Consider the following 20,326-nt stretch of genomic DNA (forward strand, 5'->3'; position numbering starts at 1 on the left):
GTCTTGTTGTTCTAATTAAACGACCCTTGTGTTTCAGGAGTCGTTCTTAAGGAATTGGTACATAATTCAAGCTTTAGGGTAAAGAGGGAGTTGTTGAGGAGGGGAAAGTCCCCTTCATATACGTAATAATTTCTGTTCGTTTTAAGTTTTAATGTCGCTCCTTACTTTCAGTTGAAAAAAAACTGTGTTTTTATTTAGTTTCTGATCGCTTTTTAAATAATGTCAGGAAATCAAGCCCCACCTTCACGGAGAAATCCCCCACCCGACGGAAATATCCTCTAGAAAATTCAATCCCGGTGAAAATTTACCCGGATTAATGCTCCACGCGTAAAATTCAGGCGGAAAAGAGAAAGCAAGACATATAAAAAGAATTTTGTATAGGAATTCTGGCAAATTCCCTCAGCGTATAATTTCTCCTGACAAGTTCACCCCCTGGAAAAATCCTCAGCAGAAAATTCGCCCCCCCCCTCCCGAAAATGTATACATACATCCTAATAACAAATACTATGCGTAAACAATGAGGAACTTTTATAGCTTAAAGACCTTTCCCCTGGGGCTGTGGGGGGTTCATTTTATATACAAATGCATAGTTATTGGGTCTTTCTACTATGATGAACAAAATGGATATCTCAAAATTTTGATCGGACGATTTCGGGAAAAAGGGGGCGGGAGAGGGGACATAGTTGCCCTTCAATCTATTTGGTCGCTTAAAAAGGGCACTAGAACTTTTAGTTTCCTTTCGAATGAGACCTTTCACGATATTCTAGGACTATTGGGTCGATACAATCACCCCTGGGGAAAAAAAACAACAAATAAACACGCATCCGTGACCTTTCTTCTGGCAAAAATACAAAATTCCACATTTTTGCAGATAGGAGCTTGAAACCTCGATGAGCGTCCTCTGATACGCTGAATCTGACGGTGTGATTTTCATTAAGATTCTTCGACTTTTAGGGAATGTTTTCCCCTTTTTTTGAAAATCAGGTGGATTTTTTCAGGCCCGTAACCTTCAACGGGTAAGACTAAACTTAATAAAACTTATATATTTGAAATCAGCATAATAAGCCGATTCTTTTGATATATCTATTGGTATCAAAATAGGCCTACCGTTTTTTCGAGTTGCGGTTACTTTTTGAGCCGGGTCGCTCCTCTCTTACAGTTCGTTACCACGAACTGTTTGATAAAAACTAAGTGTCTTGAACAGGGTTATAGACGTTTACTTTTCTCTGGAATACTTATTTTTCGGAACGTTCTTTAAATTAATATCCATAAACAGAGGCGTCACGAGCCAAAATGTTCGTAAGAAGGGTCCAATGGATTTTAGCAACTGGCTGGTCATTTTTAACGACTGATTCGGATCATTCTGCTATTAAAATACATTATTTAAAATAAAAGCTATTAAAGTAGCCAACATAACTACATTATTTTTTCCCCTACTGAGACCGACCATCTTCCGTTGGCTTTATGTGATTTATTCCCGGTAACCTATTTACACAATAAAAAAAAATAAAAAAAAGAATAAAATAGCTCATATCACCAACTCAATTTTTTTAGCGACTGGCTAAAAACATTCGAGGGGGGGTGTCCTTCCTCCCAAACGTGAGGTCCCTGTCTATGGTCCTGGACAAAAAGTTGCCAATTCACAAAAAATAGTCTGGGAGTCCCCTTTTTGATATGGGACCCCGAAATCGGCCAATGTCGTTTTTCTCATCGGTTTGTACATTTTATCACCAAGTCCTTTTGCCAAGGGGACCTTCATAAAAAGAAAATGTTAAAAGAAATGTGGTTCTATAAAAAAAAGGCCCGAAAAATTGTTTTTTCATTCATAACTTTCATAACAGTGTTAAATACATTTACAGGTTCCTGGGTTAAGGCGACCCTAACTTGCTGAAAAATCATAAAAACAGCATTTTTCAATCGGCTCAATACTTATACCCATAGAAAACTGAGCCAAGAGAACCCCGAAGCAAAAAAAATCGTTTACCTAAGAATGATACCCAAAACAAGCTTAAAATATTTTTTTTCGAAAACGGCTTGAAAAATAAAAAATAATCATTGTCTCCTGAAAAACCTTTGGGGTTAGAAAAAATTGGCAAAACAGGAGAAATATATAAAATGATATTACTTTATAGAAAGAAAAAAAAAACTCGAGACTCTGAGGAACACTACTGATTTAGGGTACACTTTATTCTTCATAGTCTCAAAAGTCCCCATGGGCTAAAACACTCACTTTGGAAAATATAAACCGCAGATCGATTTTATATTAAATAATTGATCAAGTCATTTCAATTTCTTTCTGCAAAATCAAACAGAGAATTGTTATTCTGTTTCACTTGATAAGCATTAATTAAAACCACATCTTGAATCAATATTTTAGTGTGGGTTCGCTGTTTTTTGCTAAGCCAAATAATGTAATCCTTCTCTGTCTCGTATCATTTTCAAGACGACGGATATCATGCAAAGTACCAAGTAGAAAGTCCAAGGAATAGAATTTGATCAGCCAATTTCTCTGCCAAACAAACAGACTTAGCATCGCATACTTTCAGTTATATAATAGGTGAAGATTAATTTACTATTCTAAATGTATTTTTCATCGACTAGGAGACCTAAGGAATTAAACGGAGAAACTAAATGACAACTAAATTTCTCATGAAGAGATGGCGAACACAAGTTAAATTAATCAAAGACCGCACCATTTCTACTTGCGGATAGATTATTTCCTCGACGGCAACAGGAATAGCAAAATCTCTCCAAATAAACTTTAAAACCATATAAAGCAAATTTTTCGTTAGAGAAAAGTTGATTAGAAAAATTCAAACGTGGATTTCCAAATTCTAACCTTAATTATAACTGAAGTTACGAAAAAAGTACACTTGCAACCTCTCACGAAAGGCTAAGGTATGTTCCCTTCTATTATTATCCATATTTTTAACTCATTAAGAAGGTATTTCTATCCAATCTACAGCACAATTACTCAGCCTAAATTGGATATCTTTAGTCTAAACACAAAATCGTAATTGTCACAAACACGACTTTAACCATAAAAAAGAGAATAAAATTAGCAATCTAAAAGTGCCTCTCTTTTTGTTTTAGCATGTCACCTTCTGGAGAGCCGCTATTCTGTAAATTTACCAAAATTTTCACAAATATTCCATTTATTAACAAATAAAAAAACAATAGTGTCAATAAAAGAGAACAGAAATTGATTTAAAAGAAATTTTTTTTCACAAAAGAAAAGTAAGCTAAATAGCTATATTAAAATAAAGACGAACAGAAATTAAGTCAAATAATAATTCAAAGCTTAACATTAGCATAAATTAATATCAATAAATGAATGGAACCGAAAACAAACAGAAATTACAATGAATGATGAAGTCGAACTTAAAACAGATAAAAACTACCAAAAACAAGAGTAGGGCTAACGCCCTTTAGGTCTTCTAAAGATCAGAACGTTATTTGCGCTTTATTGAAAACAAAATATATTTTAAGCGTTTTCTCTTTCAAAGCATTAATAAATCCAAATTTTCTGAGATTTTCAGGACTGAATATTATTTTAAAAAACCTAATTACTTGTTAAATTCAATATCCATTGACCTTCAAAAAGCATTTGACCTTGTTAACCAGAATATATTAGTCGAGAAACTTGTAACTGAATTCAATATTCATTCTTTCCTGGTTAAATTGGTTGCCTCCTTATCAAGTAGATCATAGGTAGTAAAATATCAGACTCATTCTTCCAGTCCCCTCCCTGCCCACAATGGAAAGTCCCAAGGTATTGTCCTAGGGATCCTTTTTATAGTTATGATTAATAGCATCGCTAAAGTTTCCTGACAGATGGAACTTTGTGGATTACCTAAGCAGCCCTATGGGCATTTTCAATGATATTGCAGACGACGCTGCGTACTAACACGAGAGTAAACCCCTCTAAATCTACGATATTGCCAATATATTTCCTTAAAACTTCCCACCATTTTCTTAATCCTATCCCCCCCCCCAAATTCTGTGTCTTCCTTTAAATTACTTGGGGTCACAATTTCTTTCAAATTGAAAAGGGATATCCATGTTAAAGATATTGTCCATAGATCATAATGCATACATTTGACGTAGATAATTTCGGAGACCACACTGCCTTTCCATGACGATAAAATAAAAGTTCAAAATAGGGATAAAATCCTTTTTAATAGACAGTGTATAATAAATTTCACAAAAAATACCAGATATTTCGGTCACATATACAGTGACCGATATATCTGGTATTTTTTGTGAAATTTATTATACACTGTCTATTAAAAAGGATTTTATCTCTATTTTGAACTTTCATTTTATTATACATTTCTCTCCTTGAGCTCTTAAATAAATTTAGCGTCTCTCCTCCCGTTCTTTAAGGATTTCTACTTCCTTTGGCCGCCCGCATCTTGAATATGCTCATCCAGTTTGGCATCTTGGCATATCCCGTGAAGAATCAGAAAAAATTGAATCCATTCAAAAAAAGCCCCGAGAATAATTGTCAAAGAAGCTAGGGTTCCATACTCGCCCCTTCTAAAAAAGGCCAAGCTGGGAATACTTGAGCACAGGAGAGGTAATTTATGCCTCCGTTTTGCAAAAAAATGCAAAAACAAACCCTCACAAGGAAAACATTTTCCCAAAAGACACTCTCCACCCAGACACCGCCTGCCACGTACTGATTCTAAACCCGTCCATATCTTGTCCCCCATTCGTTGGTTTCCCTCCAGATATGAAAAAACCTTTGTCCCCTTCATTACTGATAAAATAAGCCGCTAGTTTTTCTTTTTTATTATTCGGTACTGGTGATATCCAAAAAAACTGCAAATCTGGCAAGCCGAAATACTTCCCGAAGATTGGCGGAAGGGTGTCATTATCCCTTTGTGGAAGAGGAAAGGCTCTAGAAGCGACTACTCGAACTACCGTGGAATAACCCTACTGTCTGTCACGGGAAAACTTTTCTCAATGGTCCTGCTAGATCGATGTCGAAATATAATTCGTAAAATCCGGCGACCGGAGCAAGCTGGTTTCATGTCGGACCGTTCAACCATCGAGCAGATTTTTACGATCCAACAAATCATAGAAAAAGCCACGGAGTTCCGACAAAAAGCTCTTTTTTTTACCTTCGTCGACTTCCGTGCTGCGTTCGACTCAGTGGACCGAGAAGCTCTTTGGCGGATTCTAGAATCGACAGGCCTCCCTGAGAAATACTGCAGACTATTCAAAGCTCTACACCATGGGACGGAGAGCTGTGTTCAAGTGAACGGCCGGCGCAGCCCGTTCTTTCAAATCACGACAGGAGTGCGCCAAGGATGTGAAGCGGCCCCAGACCTCTTCAATGTCATCATAGACTACGTTATGACAAGAACTACTTCACGTCTCAGCTTTGGACTCAAGTTTGGAGATCGTGTCATTACAGATGCTGATTTTGCCGATGACTTGGCCATTCTGACGGACTCCATGGAGCAGTTGCTGGAAGCACTTCGAATCCTACGAGAAGAGGCTGCAAAAGTAGGACTGCAGATAAACTGGACTAAAACAAAAATTATGGCCATAGACCCATTCTCCCCTGCTGCCAATCCTTCAGTTAGCCTGGATAGCACCACTAGTATCGAAGTTGTCCAAAGGTTCACCTACCTGGGCTCTATAATTTCTTCAGATGGCTTGCTTCTTTCTGAACTACAAGCGAGAATATCCAAAGCGTCTTCTGCCATGGGCAGACTGAACCGTCACCTCTGGCGAAAACCAAACATCAGTCGCACAACGAAGCTGCGGATTTTCAACGCCCTCGTCGGCTCTGTGATGCTCTATGGAGCTGAAACGTGGCAAGTTTCAGCCGCAACCCTCAAGGCAATTGATGTCTTTCAGTCGAAGAGCCTGAGGAGGATCGAAGGTCTACGATGGCTCGACTTCGGCTGCAATGAGAAGCTACTGCAGCTCACCAAGCAGTCTCGGTTTTCGACGATGTCTGACAAAAAACGATGGTCTGACAGCCTGTCCGAATTCCTGACGATTGCAAATATCAGGTTGAGCGATGTGCAAACGCTTGCCATGGACCGAAGTGGATGGAGGAGGCAGACATTACTCTCTACGCCAAGCAGCACCCGGCAGGAGACATAAGTCAAAAGTAAGTCAAAAAGTAAGTGATATCCAACGTTTATGTTCGTTTGCTTCTTTTGCTCCCTTTCCCTTTTTATATATTATTTTTGAACCTTTTTTAATGTAAATTCGATTCCATTGTTTAAGTAGTTTTGACAAATGAAATTCAGAGAGGAAAGAAAATAACAAAATAACAAATAAAAAAAGGGTGAAAAAACGAGGATTTTGTCAGCCAGTGGCGAACCATGAAGACGAACAAACAAGCAAATATTTCGACAAGGACCTCCGCCAAGTCGTCCCCAGTGCTAAAAAAAAAGAAAAGAAAAAAGAAACCAACGAAAATCGAACCTTTCGAAGTTTGCTTGACAACGACAGAACAAAAAAAAAGTTTTTTTTTGTGCTGTCGTTGTCAAGCAAACTTTTGCTTGTTTTTGGTAGTTTCTATCTGTTTAAAGTTCGACTTCATCATTCATTGTAATTTCTGTTTGTTTTTGGTTTCACTTATTTATTTATATTAATTTATGCTCGTTTTAAGCTTTGAATTATTATTTGACTATATTTCTGTTCGTCTTTATTTTAATATAGCTATTTAGCTTACTTTTCTTTTGTGAAAAAAGTTTTCTTTTAAATCAATTGCTGTTCTCTTTTATTGACACTTTTGTTTTTTTATTGGTTAATAAAAGGAATATTTGTGAAAAATTTTGGTAAGTTTACAGAAATTTTTTTTTTATTTTTGTTCTGTCGTTGTCAAGCAAACTTCGAAAGGTTCGATTTTCGTTGGTTTCTTTTTTCTTTTCTCTTTTTAGCACTGAGGACGACTTGGCGGAGGTCCTTGTCGAAATATTTGCTTGTTTCTTCGTCTTCATGGTTCGCCACTGGCAGACAAAATCCTCGTTTTTTACCCTTTTTTATATTATTTTTCATTTTGTTATTTTCTTTCCTCTCTGAATTTCATTTGTCATGTATAGCCAGTGTGGTCTTAGAATGTATTTAAGTAGTTTTATCACCTTTGTAACTTTCTGACATTTTGCAGCTTAATATTTTTGAATAATGAATGTTTTTTTCATTATGATATTCTTTTTTTTAGCATTGTTTGCCAGTATTTTAGTTGTTGTGCTTTGTTTTTATTTGCTTTTTTTTAGTTTTCATGACTCTGAAATACGTATTTGGCCCTTCGGGGCTTCTGATAGGAATTTCTTGAAATAAATATCTTATCTTGTACATTTAGCAGTCGGTCTACTTTCATTAGTTCGTTTTAGTAATCTTGGTTATTATGGTGATGTTTTGTTGTTGATTTTATAATAAATAATAGAGTTAGTGGTGCTCCTGTTTGTGGTGGTCCCTGCTCGTTTTAAGTTTGACTTGATCCATTCATTGTATTTTTCTGTTCATTTTGGGTTTCATTTATAATGATGGATACTCGTTTCAGCTTCAATCATCATTTCACCTTATTTCTTCTTGTCTTTGGTTTAATATGACCTGTCTCTAAAAATTCCTGATCAGTATAGGCTACCTCAGTGTTACTGCCGGCTAAGTGGAATACGTCGTAATAAAACATAATTAAAACAAGCATATTACTGTTTTGTAAGCTATACGCGTCACAAAAGGTGCAAAGGCGGATCTAGAGCAAATTCTTGGGGAGGGGGCAATGTAAAAAGAGCACCAATAATTGACCATATTGACAACTTTTTTTAAAGAGTGAAAAACAGAAAAAAACACGGAATAAGGGCGGCAGAAAAATCTAGGGGGGGGGGGCCCTGGATACGCCAGTGATAAGGTGCAACGGTTTCCAAAGACTTACCAAGATTCGACAGGTTAAGAACAAACACGATCCCACATCACTGACCCCCGTTCCCCTCGTTGCATCATACCGAAGGTACCACTACAGGACCGTGTTTGTAAAAAAAAAAAATTCCGAAATAAAGTTTTTCAAAGAAAGGTGAAGAGCCATATGCATAATTGTAACGATTTTTCTAAAAATTGAATTCAAATTGAACAGAACCAGTGTTGCACAGGCAGTCACAGACAAGTGGGCGAACATACACAAATACGAATATACTTTTCTTGTAGCTTTTATGCGCTTTGAGACTTTTATATTCTTTATAGCGTTTCCATGTTGTTTACTTGATCCAGTTAATCAATTTGGCACCAAATGTCTCTTTTGAATCTGCTCTTTTTCTGCGAAAGAAAAAAAAAAGAATGGATGAAGTACGTGTCTGATATTAGGAAATTTTGCTTCGTAATTTAGATTCTCAAATTGGACTCTCATCTTATCAAAAAAAAAAAAAAAAAAAAAAAAACATTTTCTCTAATGTCGTTTCCAGCTTTCATCAATCAGGTTGTCAAAAGAGATAGTGGTCTATTTGGTGAAAGTTTTGAAGCAAAAAGTGAGATCTAATTGTGCGATTATTTACATCTCATATGTACATTTAAACACAATAAGAATATGGATCAGCAGAATATGAACTATCATTAAGCCTTTGTAACAGAAGTCTTACAAACCTTTAAAGCCAAGAAGATGAGTCTTCATATCTGGCAAATGACTGGAATAAGAATGGGTAACGTCACCTCCTTTCTCGGGATGTTCTTTATGCACAAGAGGTATGGAAACATCGAAGTCGTACCTGTAAGTCGATTCAGCCATACTAGCTTTGGCTAGAATAGCCTTACCGGTATCAAATCCAAGATCCTCATAGTAGTCAGGCCAACTGCCTGAATATAAATTAAACACTATATGATTTTCACCACTGTTCCAGTGTTCCAAATTTAATATATAACTTTCTATATCACGAACATAATCGTTTGACAAGACGTCACGATCTAACGTATCTATACTCAATATGAACAAACACGCTTCACTTACATTCTGAGTATAGTATTTAGACAAATAAACTGACCTTAAAATTTTTTGATACGTAGGAGTAAGAGGAAGGCCGTTGACAGTAGGATAAACAAAAACTTTAAAACCGCTATGACACTTAGCAAAGTTAAAACAAGATTCCATTGTACACCGTTCTCTATATTTAGATTTATAATCGCTTAAAATATTATCCTCTATTTCATCCATAAAGCAAGGTGGCTCTACCGACATTTCCATGGGTCCTTCTACCTTATAGCCACTAAAATAGCATAGAATCAAAAATGCGCAAGAAACTATCACTAATACATATCGTTGCTTTGCTCTCATCTCCGTCGGCTATCACGTCTACAGTGAGACATTTTATCTGGTTTCTTGTCAGTCAACCTATCAGGTTCCAGCGACTCTGAAAAGAGATAAGATCAATCAAAGGTTAAGAATTGAAAAACTACCACAGATTTATCTTAATAAGTGATGATATGGGTGACAATAAATGGCTGTTAATAAAAAAAAAAAAATCTGTTTGTTTACACGTTTGGAAAAATGTGATATTTATCTTGTCTCTGTTCTTTCTTTCATTTTTAAGGCCACATATGTTGCTCCAAGAGCGTCAATAAGGGGGGGGGGGATTTATCCTCTCTAGATTTGTTTGCCCTCCTTCCCTAGATTAAAAAATACCTTTGATTATATTTCCATCTAAAAAAAAAACGAAAAAACATTGCCCCCTCCCCTTAGATTTTGAAAAACATGTTTTGTACTACCCCCAACGTTTTCATGAACTGGTACCATTGTGATGCTTATACAAAAGATTAAATGAACAAAAGATTGGAACGAATGTTATTTTTTTAACACAAAGCTTTCCATCACAGGCAGCACGCTAGCGCTGCCTAAGTAAAGAACGATGTGGGCACAATGGTTTTTTTTTCTCCATACCCGGGCACTTCGTATCGAAGGAGTCGTCGTAGAAACTTCGAAAACGGCTCATTCGATTGGAAATTCAAAGGGCTAGTGCCCTTTTTAATAGTCGACAGTGATTAGAGGGCAACTATCCCCCCCACGCCCATCCTTCCCCCAAACGCATCCAATTAAAATTCTGAGATAGCCATTTTGTTCGACGTAGTTGATTTCCAATCAGAAAATATTTTTTTTAGGAGGACACTCCCCCACAACCCTCAGGGCAAGGGTTTTAAGTTATTCCTTGTGACCATGTAAGGTTTTTACTTAAGGCATTGTAGTAGAAACTTCAAAAAAGGCTCATTCGATTGGAAATTCAAAGGATAGTGCCCTTTTTAATAGTCAACAGTGCTTGTATGGCACCTAGCCCCCCCCCCACGCCCATCATTCCCCAAAACATATCAAATCAAAATTGTAAGGTAGCCATTTTCTTCAGCGTAGGCTAGTTAATTTCCCGATAAAAAATATGTTTTTGAGAACGACACTCCCCACAATCCCCTGGGCAAGGGTTTTAAGTTATGCCCTGGGGGCATATATGGTTTTTTATAGAAGGCGTTGTCGTAGAAACTTCAAAACAGGCTCATTCGATTGGAAATTCAAAGGTCTGGTGCACTTTTTATAGTCGAAAGTGATTGGAGGGCAACTAGCCCCCCCCCCCCACACGCCCATCATTCTCCCAAACACATCCAATCAAAATTTTGAGATAGCCATTTTGTTCAGCGTAGTAGATTCCCAGACAGAAATATGTTTTTGAGGAGGACACTCCCCCACAACCCTCAGGGCAAGGGCTTTAAGTTATGCCCTGGGGACATATAAGATTTTTATAGAAAGCTTTGTCGTAGATACTTCAAAACAGGCTCGTTTAATTGAAAATTGAAAGGGCTAGTGCGTTATTTAATAATCAAAATTGATTGGAGGGCAACTAGCCTCCCCCACACCCATCATTTCCCAAAACACATCCAATCAAAATTTTGTGATAGCCATTTTGTTCAGCGTATTTGATTTCCAGATAGAAAATATGTTTTTGAGGAGGACACTCCCCCATAACCCTCAGGGCAAGGGTTTTAAGTTATGCCCTGGGGGCATATAAGGTTTTTATAGGTGTTGTCGTAGAAACTCCAAAAGGGGCTCATTTCATTGGAAATTCAAAGAGCTAGTGCCCTTTTTAATAGTCGAAAGTGATTGGAGGGCAACTAGCCCCCCCCCACGCCCATCATCGCCCCAAACACATCCATTCAAAATTTTGAGATAGCCATTTTGTTCAGCGTAGTTGATTTCCAAATAGAAAATATGTTTTTGAGGGGGACTGATTAGTGATATTTTTTGTTGTTTAGACCAGGGCACTTCGTATCGAAGGAGCTGTCGTGGGAACTTCGAAAGGGGCTCATTCCATTGAAAAAAGAAAGGGCTGATGCCCTTTTTAATAGTCGAAAGTGATTAGAGGGCAACTAATCCCCCTTCCACTCCCAGTCTCCCACCCCCACCCTCCCAATTGCCCATTATGTTTAAAAACTAAATTTTGCCTTAAGATTAAATCAAAATGCACTGGGATATTGCTAATTCCAATAAGGCATCTCAGCAGTATCCCAAGAACGACTGAGGATATTATGTTCATACTTTCGGGGCTACTTCTGCTCTTAAAATTTAACCAAATCAAAATAGCATAAGTGTATCCATGCTATCAAAGAAAGTAAAAAGCAAATAATTTTTTTTGCAAATGGTATCAAGTTTTCCATTTCAGATCGATTAGAGAAGTCTCGAAGCTAAATTAAAAACTATTATTTTTGTCTAGATTATTAAAAGGGTGTATGTTGCTGAACATTGTTGAAAATTCTTCTCCAACGTGCAAATAGAAGGCCAAACTACAAATTCTTAAAAAACAAAAAGATTTGAAGTATTATTTTATATAAAACGAACTGAAATTAATTAAAAAAAACTTTTTCCACAAAATAAGTTTTTCAAAGAAAAGTGAAGAACTCATATTAAACAAAAAACGAACATAAATAAAATCAAATAGTCTACCAAGCGTGAAACTACCACAAATCAGCATCGATAAATAAATGAAACCCAAAACGAACAGAAATTACAATAAATACCCGAGTCAAACTCGAAACGAGCAGAGATTAACATAAGTTGGGCTCAAAACCCCTATGCCTTCCCAAGGCCAGAACAAAACTTGCACTTTATTGAAAAAATACAAATGAATGTGCATTGTCAGTTTAATATACACATACTGATATTTAGTAATCAAAATGTTAATATTATTTGACTTATTAATATTATAAAAGTAAAAACATTTATACTTTACTTATATGTCATTATGATTAACCCAACTTCACTTCTTGACTGACAAGTACCAATTTTTTTCTATACTTTCGAAAACAAAAGAAAACAGTGGTAGAAAACAATGCATTTTAAAAATGATAAAAATGGATTGCAGCATGTCATACGTCGAGTAATTTTACACAAATATTTTTGATGATCACCACCCTCCCCCCCCCCCCAAAAAAAAAAAAGACGTGAATTTCATCGGACCTTTACTAAACAAATTCCAGCTTAAAGTAAAAAGTCGAAGTTGAAGTATAGCACATGTTTGGTTAATTAAGCTGAATTGATTGATAACCTGTTAGCCTTTCGAGGAGCAGATGAGGGATTATATTTTTGTTTCATTTTACTTGGAAATGTAGGCTTCTTAAGCTTGTTTGAAACATAATAACGAAGAATTGTCAACCGTTTCAAACCTCAAACGGGTTCAACCTACTGTCAAAGAGCCAAAGTAGGGCAAAGGTCACTGCAATTTAATTTCTGATCGTTTTTCAAGCCATAACGGGAATCCCCCCCTTCCGTGGACAATTTTTCTTAAACCACCCCCCCCCCCAAAAAAAATGACCGTAGATTCCCCAGTAACAAATACTATATTACAAATAATAGCAAAATTGCACAATTTACAGCCCTTTCCACAAGTGTAAATTTCTGAAGAAATTTTCCTCCGCTCAAAAAATTCTCCCTATGGGAAACTCCCCCCGCAGAAAATACCCACCCCCAAAAATGTCTGTATATTCCCCAATAATGAATACTATATGTATAAAATGGGTAAATTTCATATTTTCCATCCCTTTCCCCAGAGGCTGCCAGGGTCTTGTCATCCCCAAAGGCATCGGAACTTTTAACTATGCTGGATCAAACAGCTATCTCAAAATTTGATCAGATGGAAAAAAGCGTGGGAAGGGGGCTAGTGGCCCTGCAATATTTTCAACCACTTACAAAGGGCACTAAAACTTTTGATTTCCGGTCGAATGAGCTCTCTTCCAATATTCTAGGACCATTGGTTCGATAGAATCACGGATCTCTTTTCCAGAGATCCGTGATCTTTTTTTCTTGTAAAAAATACAATATTCCACATTTTTGTAAAGAAGAGCTTGAAAACTCGACAATAAGATTCTCATTTACGCTGAATCTGAGGGTGTGATTTTCATTAAGATGACTTGGCATTTTCGGGGTGTTTCCCTATTTTTTAGCCAATCAGGCAAATTTTCTCAGGCTCGTAACTTTTAATGTGTTACATTAAACTTAATGGATTTTATGTATTTGGAGGATTTTATATATTTGGACCCATTAATTGCTATTAAAATCCCTTTTTTAGATTCGGTTGCTATTGGGTCGCGTCGCTCCTTACTTTCAGTTTTTTACCATTAACTGTTTGATAAAAGACCAACTGATTAACTTATTTCTACAAAATCATTTCAAACAAAAGTTAAATTTAAAACAAATCTTTAAACTAATTATATTTAGATTGAACTTTTCGTCGGGAAAGCAAGAGCACCAGAATTGCAGGTCATAGTTCGCTCTTTACTTGGTTCCTGGCAAAATTAGACTTGGCTTTATCCTGTTTCCAAAAAATTCGGTAGGAGCGACTCGTACTAAGAGTAAGCGAACTTCTAAAAAAGGAGTTTTAATAACAAAATATACATAAAAAGAATTGGTTTCGTATGGTGATTCTACGAATTTAAAACTCACTAAGTTGAAAGCACAGTTTATAGAATTAGAACAGTTTATAGAACAGTTTATAGATAATTCTATAAACTGTGGTTGAAAGCTACTCACCTAAAGTTAGAAGCCTGAGAAATTTTCTACGGTTTTCGAAAAAAGGGAAAAAAGCCCCTAAAAAGGCAACTGATGGAAATTACATAATTAAATTCAGCATATTAGAGAACTCGGTTACAGAGGTTACAAGCCTCTACCTAAAGGAATGCCCCAATGCTGCTGCCCGCAATATTTATTGCCTGCAGCATCGGGTATGGTATAAAAACAGAGTAGAAATTAAATCTTTTTAAGCAATTTTTTTTCAGGTGAAAGTAAAGACCAGCGGTTAAGCCTATAACGAACAGAAATTACTTCATATACGATGGGAGCTACCCCTCCATAACCACCGCTTTTTCCATTAAAATTTGACTTTTTGTTCCCAATGCCTTAAGAACAAATCTTCAAGCACAGGGACAATCGGGACGGTATAAGAAGTATTTTTCATAATACCTTAAGAATTGAACAGCTTATTAAGGTCATTCGACACCTTAAAAATCGTTTTGCAAGTCTTGACGTTGGCTGGTCGTCTCAAAGACAAGGGACCTGTTATTGAATTTCCCAGCCCCACGGGGAGCTCCTAAAGCAATTCTAGTAAAAACTGATAGGGGATCTTAAATGTGTCAAGAGTTCGAAAAGCTACAGGGGTAGTTTAAAATGAAGAAAACATAATCTTTTACTAATAGTTAAGCAAAGCGCTGTCCATTCAACGTACATACAGCATAAAATAAAATAATACGTTCCCTGTGTCACAAGGTTTACAATCATGGCGGGTAGCGCAACAAAGAACTCTCGAAGCTGCCAGACTCCCGAAGCTGCGTGAATCATACTTCCTTTGAGCTGACTTCTAATATTTTACCAGCAGGTATACTAAAATATTTTTGGGGGTAACCCTTTCCTGAATTCTAGAAAGAAAATTCTGCCCCGTTTGATCAAAAAGATGAAATTGATACTTTCTAATGATGTACGTATCACTAAATCTGAATATCTTTATCTCTGGGACAAAACCGGGACGAACCTTTTGGCACATAACAAAAGAAACTTTTTATTAGTATGGTGTATTCTAGTGATTTTGTATATAGCCTAGGCCTATAGCTTGCCTCATTAGCGGCCAAACAGGGTGGGTGCAATTGTCATAGTAGGGGAGATTATATGTTGAACAAGTGTCCACTAGGGAAATTAATTGAACTACTCTTTTCTTATTACACTGTTCTAATTTCAGAAGTAATTTTCATGCAGTTTTATTTTTCGAATGAGTTTTTCCTTTTATCAATTGATTTGCTAGCAAAAGATGAAGATACGATTTGTAGAAAAAATGAAGCCTATCATATAAAGCATCTTTTTATACTCTTGCCAAATATACTAGTTGCTAACATTAAGTCTGTCTGACCCCCCCCCCCCCCACCCAAGGTCGAACATAGCCCTAAACTATGTAAGAAAGTTGGTCAATTTTGTGTTTTCCTTTTTTGATGGCTTTAATTGGTATTATACCCTGAAAGTTGATGTGACATAAGCACAAAAAAAATACAACCTCACAGAATCAGGTAACTTTTTTATGTAGCCAATGGGTATATCCACCTCATTAGAGGGAAGGGGCCAAGGGACATTTATAAGTGTTGCAATTTTTGTAATTAGTATGGTATTGTTAGAGTCTATTTCCTCTTCCAAAAGAAACGTTAGAATAAGAAAAGAACAGGCCTAGTACCATTCAATTCTCCTCGTAAACGGGTTCATATTCTCTTTGAAAATTGGCATCATGGATTTTCTGGCCTGAAAAAACAATCTAGATAGGTCAAGAGTTTGAGAAAAATCGTCTAGAACCTTAATTTTGGAAACAATATTCATACGAGTGACGTCATATTTATATACATTTAAAGAGCAAAAAATTATGTATTACAAATGAAAAAGGAATGTGTTATTTTAGCGTTTGTAAAGGATACGCAGGAAGGAGGAATTGAGTTCACAACAAAATTTCTTAATTCAGCTGAAATTTCTGATTCGTCACCCCATGACTTGAAACTAACAAATAAAACGATGATTATGCCAGTGCGTATTTTAGATATTTCAGAGGGCATAGGCATTGGAACATTCCAAAGTCAGAGGTAATGATGCACGAAAATGAAGCACAAACGAGATATGCGGTTAGAAGACATGTGACAATCAGCATCACAACGAATGCAGCGAATCATAAATGGAATCTACAGTTAGAAGAGAAGCAACAGTGAGAATCACACCGAGTCTCAGAAGAAAACAAATCCTATAAAATGGATGATTGTTTGATGCATTCATAGGAAGGAGAAATTGAATCCACACCGGAACTTCTGAAATCTATTGAAATTGCTAATTTTACACCTCATGAATTAAAACTAAAACATTTACCAATACATAAATAATCCGTTTAAACGAGCAAAGTGTATTTATTAATGTATTTATATATGTAGCCTATAATGTTTTCTTGAAAAGGATTTTGAATAAATCTGAGCAGCAAAAGCAAAGGGCATGTCAAATTGTCTGATGTAATGATGCACGAAAATAAAGCGCATCACTACGAATCTTGAATGAAAATGCCGACTGCAAAATCTGCTGTTAGGAGAAAAGAAACAGGGATGATCACATCACATTGTAAATGAAACCTGTGGTTAAAAGAGAAGAAACTAGTGAGAATTACAACAAGTCCAAGAAGAAAACAGATCCCAAAAAATGGATGATTCTTTGATGTATAAACAGGAAGCAGGAATTGAACTCTCGCCAGATTTTTTTAGATTATGCCACTAAATGATTAGAGAATCAAATAAATACAAGCCCGCTGCATGCTGAGTGGCAGGACCCAGGCAAAGGCCCAGCTCCGGGTACTAATATAGTATGATCATTACCCTCTAAAAGCCCGTGACGTTATGGAAAAGAAGGCTGGAATAATCATTGTTTTCAATTAATTTATTTGCTCATACAAAAAGGGAACTTTACTGAAAGCACAACTTCGACTATGGTACCAGGAACAAACAGCCTGTGTAAAGCAAAACTTGTGACTGTTTACGAAGGGGAATAAAACACACGATTAGCGTCCAGAAGTAAGTATAACAAATCACTGGTAGAATTGCAATTAAAATAACTAACGTCATCACTGCTTAGGCTTTTTAAAAATCCAATCAATCACATCTGATTTCCTATTAAAACAAGTCTTCAACAGATTTAGCATCGTCTGCCCTTTCCGTTTATATGAAACGAGCTTTATGCTCAGAGCCAGGCCAAAATTCAGAAAGTCCTTCTCTTTTATTGCTTTATTCACAGTTTCTTCTCTTTCTCTCAGAAGAGTATTACTGACTTCTTTCTTCTATCTAACCATCTCTTTTTTCTCATAGAATTTCTTATTCTAGCTCTGAAATTTCCTGCTTTCTCTGGATCATGTCCTGGACTGCAAGTTCAGCCTGTTTCTTTTCAGCTCAAGCTTTTCTTTATCTGACTCATCCTGTTTCCGTCCAATAAGGTGTATTTTTAGCTAGTTGTAGCTCATCTAACCAAACAACATCTCGCAGTACAGGCAACCTCTGCCTGGCCCTCTTTCGCTCAGTCGTCTTGCACCAAGGACCAATCCAAGCCTCCTACCTATGCTGTAGTGTAAAAAAATTGCCCGTCCAATCTTTCATCTCCACTTGTCGTAAAAAGTAAACCCACTGCCTCCTCAATTGCTGACCAGATGAAAAAGTTCCAACCTGGCCTTTTAGCCTCTGTTAAATCTCCCGCCTTCATCGGTGTAATAAAAGGCGTACCGACAGAAATGGATGAAAAAGATCTAGAGAAAATTATTCCAAAGTGTGTCAGAGCTTTGCAGTGTGGCACGTCCCGTGTCTACAAGATTTACTTTGAGCAATGGAGTGATCTCGATTCCTTTCTGAAAAATTCTGTGAAGGAGGGTTATGAGAAGTAAGCTGTCCAGAATTTTATATTCATACCTAGACGGTGCTTCAGATGCCATTAACAAGGAAAGTTTGCTGCTGATTGTAGGAAGGCAGAACTCTGCGCTCACTGTGGTTCCACGGAGCACGCTTCCACCAGGGATAACCCATGTGTTCGGAACGTGTTTTGCATTACAAGTAAAGAGTCTAATCACACCTGTTACAGTATCAAATGCCCTGGCAACGCTCAAACCGATAAACGGGCAGCTAAGTAGATAAATGGATATTCGTTTTCTCTCTTGGAACATTAATGGTGGTCTTATAAAAAAAGATCTATTCTTGAGAATATACTTCAGAATCATGATAGTCCGTGTTTGGAGGAATATTTCCTGACCAACCAGAGCCTTGGTTTACTTGACACTAGTGCCACCTTCAAAGCTTTTTCGGTTCCAGCTAAACGTAGTGCTTCTAAAGGCAGAGCTTCTGGTGTAATTATGCAGCATCGAATCTTAATTCTAGTGTTTGCTTTTCTAGTGATAGTTTTTAGCTGTTCGAGTAGATGAGTACGTAGTAATAAATGAGTATTTAAACCCACTGATTAGAAAGATGAAGATTCGGAGAGAGATTTCACATAAGCAGTTAGTAAACTTAGCTCTTGTCTTCGTGATGTCCTTAAACTGAAAATTCCGTGTTTGATCGTAGGTGATCTTAATTGTGATTTAAATTGCAGGTTTTCTTCAGCTTCTATCCGTGCTTCTTTGCTATTAGGAATACTTGGTGATGATTTTAAAGTACAACAGAAATCTGCTCAGTTTATTTACATTCATTCTTCCTCTTGCATATCTAACCTTGACCACGTTGTGTCATATAACCTTGACATACTTTATTTTAAGTTAATTTCTAAATTTCAAGTTTCAGAACACCTTCCTATTGCGTCTAGTTTTAAACAAGAAGCTTCTCAGATTCCAGTGTTACAGGCACATATTTTTCACTGGCATAAGTGGTATAATTGTCGCGATTGGAATAAAATTGACACATCTCAGTTCATCAAAACTTCAGATAGCATCCTAAACAAGATCCTGGTTCCATTTCATGCTCTGCAAAAGTCTTCCAATAAAGAAATTAATCAGGTTAGATTAACTCTTGATATCTACTCCGCAGAAATCTGCCATGCACTTTAGTGCTGAAAAAAGGGCAGTTCCTCTTAAAAAAATCTGTGTTGGTACCCAAGTTCCCGGGTGGTAAGGAAATCTAGCACTGTCTCAAGCTTGTGACCGTGCTAAGTTTTGGTACAAATTATGGAGAGATTGCCTATGCCGTCAAGAAATAGTCAATGAACTGAGAAAAGTGTCAAAAAAAATGTTTTGCTAAAGAACTTGCCCTCATCGGTCTAAAATGCAGACACTTTATTCCAAGAAGGTCAGGAATTCACCTGATCTACTGTGGAAGCTATTACCTTGTACTATCTCCTCCAATTTGCCAGACCTGAATGACATTCCTTTGTCCAAATGGATATCCCATTTTTCAAATGAATTTTCTGAGCCTCATCCTGTTTTATAGTCACAATTTTGTGACGAGCTCTGCAACTTCATTGATGAATCTCCTGACTTTGATTTTGTTGTTACTTGTGACGCTGTCATAAAACCCATTTCCCAATTTAAAAAAACAAGCTTCTTGTATTATTAGTGCCACTAAGAGAAGAGGAGGTGGAATTAAATTAAAAATTAAAAAAAGTTACTCAAAAGAAAGATGTTCCATTGAAATATACATCCACAAGCTTATTGACAGGTGTTATAGTGTAGTGAAGCAAAATAGATAATTTTCTCGTGCTAGTGGAACTTGTGAACCAAATTCACCTCCTGTATTTGATTATTCGAGTCGTTGAGTCCGGTTTTATTTCACATCCAATCCTTAATAATCTAATTTTTTATTTAGAATTAAACTTTATTCTATCTAATATGGTATTCAGTATCGCCTGATTTGGAAGTGTCCAAAGGAAAATGTGACCCAAACTTGATATCTAATCTCTTTGTTTTAGGAACAATAAAACCTGGAAATTGGTGGTTACGATATTTCCCGCCCGTCATAAATTAGCCTCTTAAAGGTGCGAAATTTAAAGCTAACAAAATCTTTGTTAGAATGAAAAAATGACAAAAGTGATACTCAAACAAAGAGCATTATGTATCAAGTTTATAGGTTAGAAAGTTGGGATCACGACTTGTATCTGTTTCCAAGTATTGATTTAAAAGTATAAAAACAAATTAAAAAATAGAACATAAGATTTTTATTCAAACACAAAAGTAAATACACAAGCTTGACAGTTGGCAACTAGGGCGCATGCCTGGTTGCATCTTTCAGGGTGGCAGATAATTCACAACGGTGACAAAAACACCTTAAACTAGCTCATCAGACACGAAAAAAATAATAATACAAATTTCTC

At 36.6% G+C, this 20,326-nt stretch overlaps 1 protein-coding gene across 5 annotated transcripts in view; it reads right to left on the reverse strand.

The window, feature by feature from the left end:
• The window catches only part of LOC148948702 (exostosin-1-like), a 136,952-nt gene that overhangs the window by 102,934 nt on the left and 13,692 nt on the right, over positions 1-20,326 (reverse strand). For 4 of the 5 annotated variants that reach the window (XM_089094612.1, XM_089094615.1, XM_089094611.1 and 1 more), the window contains exon 2: positions 8,605-9,365. In XM_089094612.1, coding sequence (XP_088950738.1) covers positions 8,605-9,289 — 685 coding nt within the window. In that variant the 5' untranslated portion in view covers positions 9,290-9,365. Of the gene's footprint in view, positions 1-8,604; positions 9,366-15,698; positions 15,755-20,326 lie in introns of those variants that run through there. The other variant, XM_089094614.1, reaches the window with a different exon arrangement.

This window comes from Artemia sp. Qi Xiang Cuo, chromosome 9 (genome assembly GCF_049724085.1).
Source record: "Artemia sp. Qi Xiang Cuo chromosome 9, ASM4972408v1, whole genome shotgun sequence".
NCBI lineage: Eukaryota > Metazoa > Arthropoda > Branchiopoda > Anostraca > Artemiidae > Artemia > Artemia sp. Qi Xiang Cuo.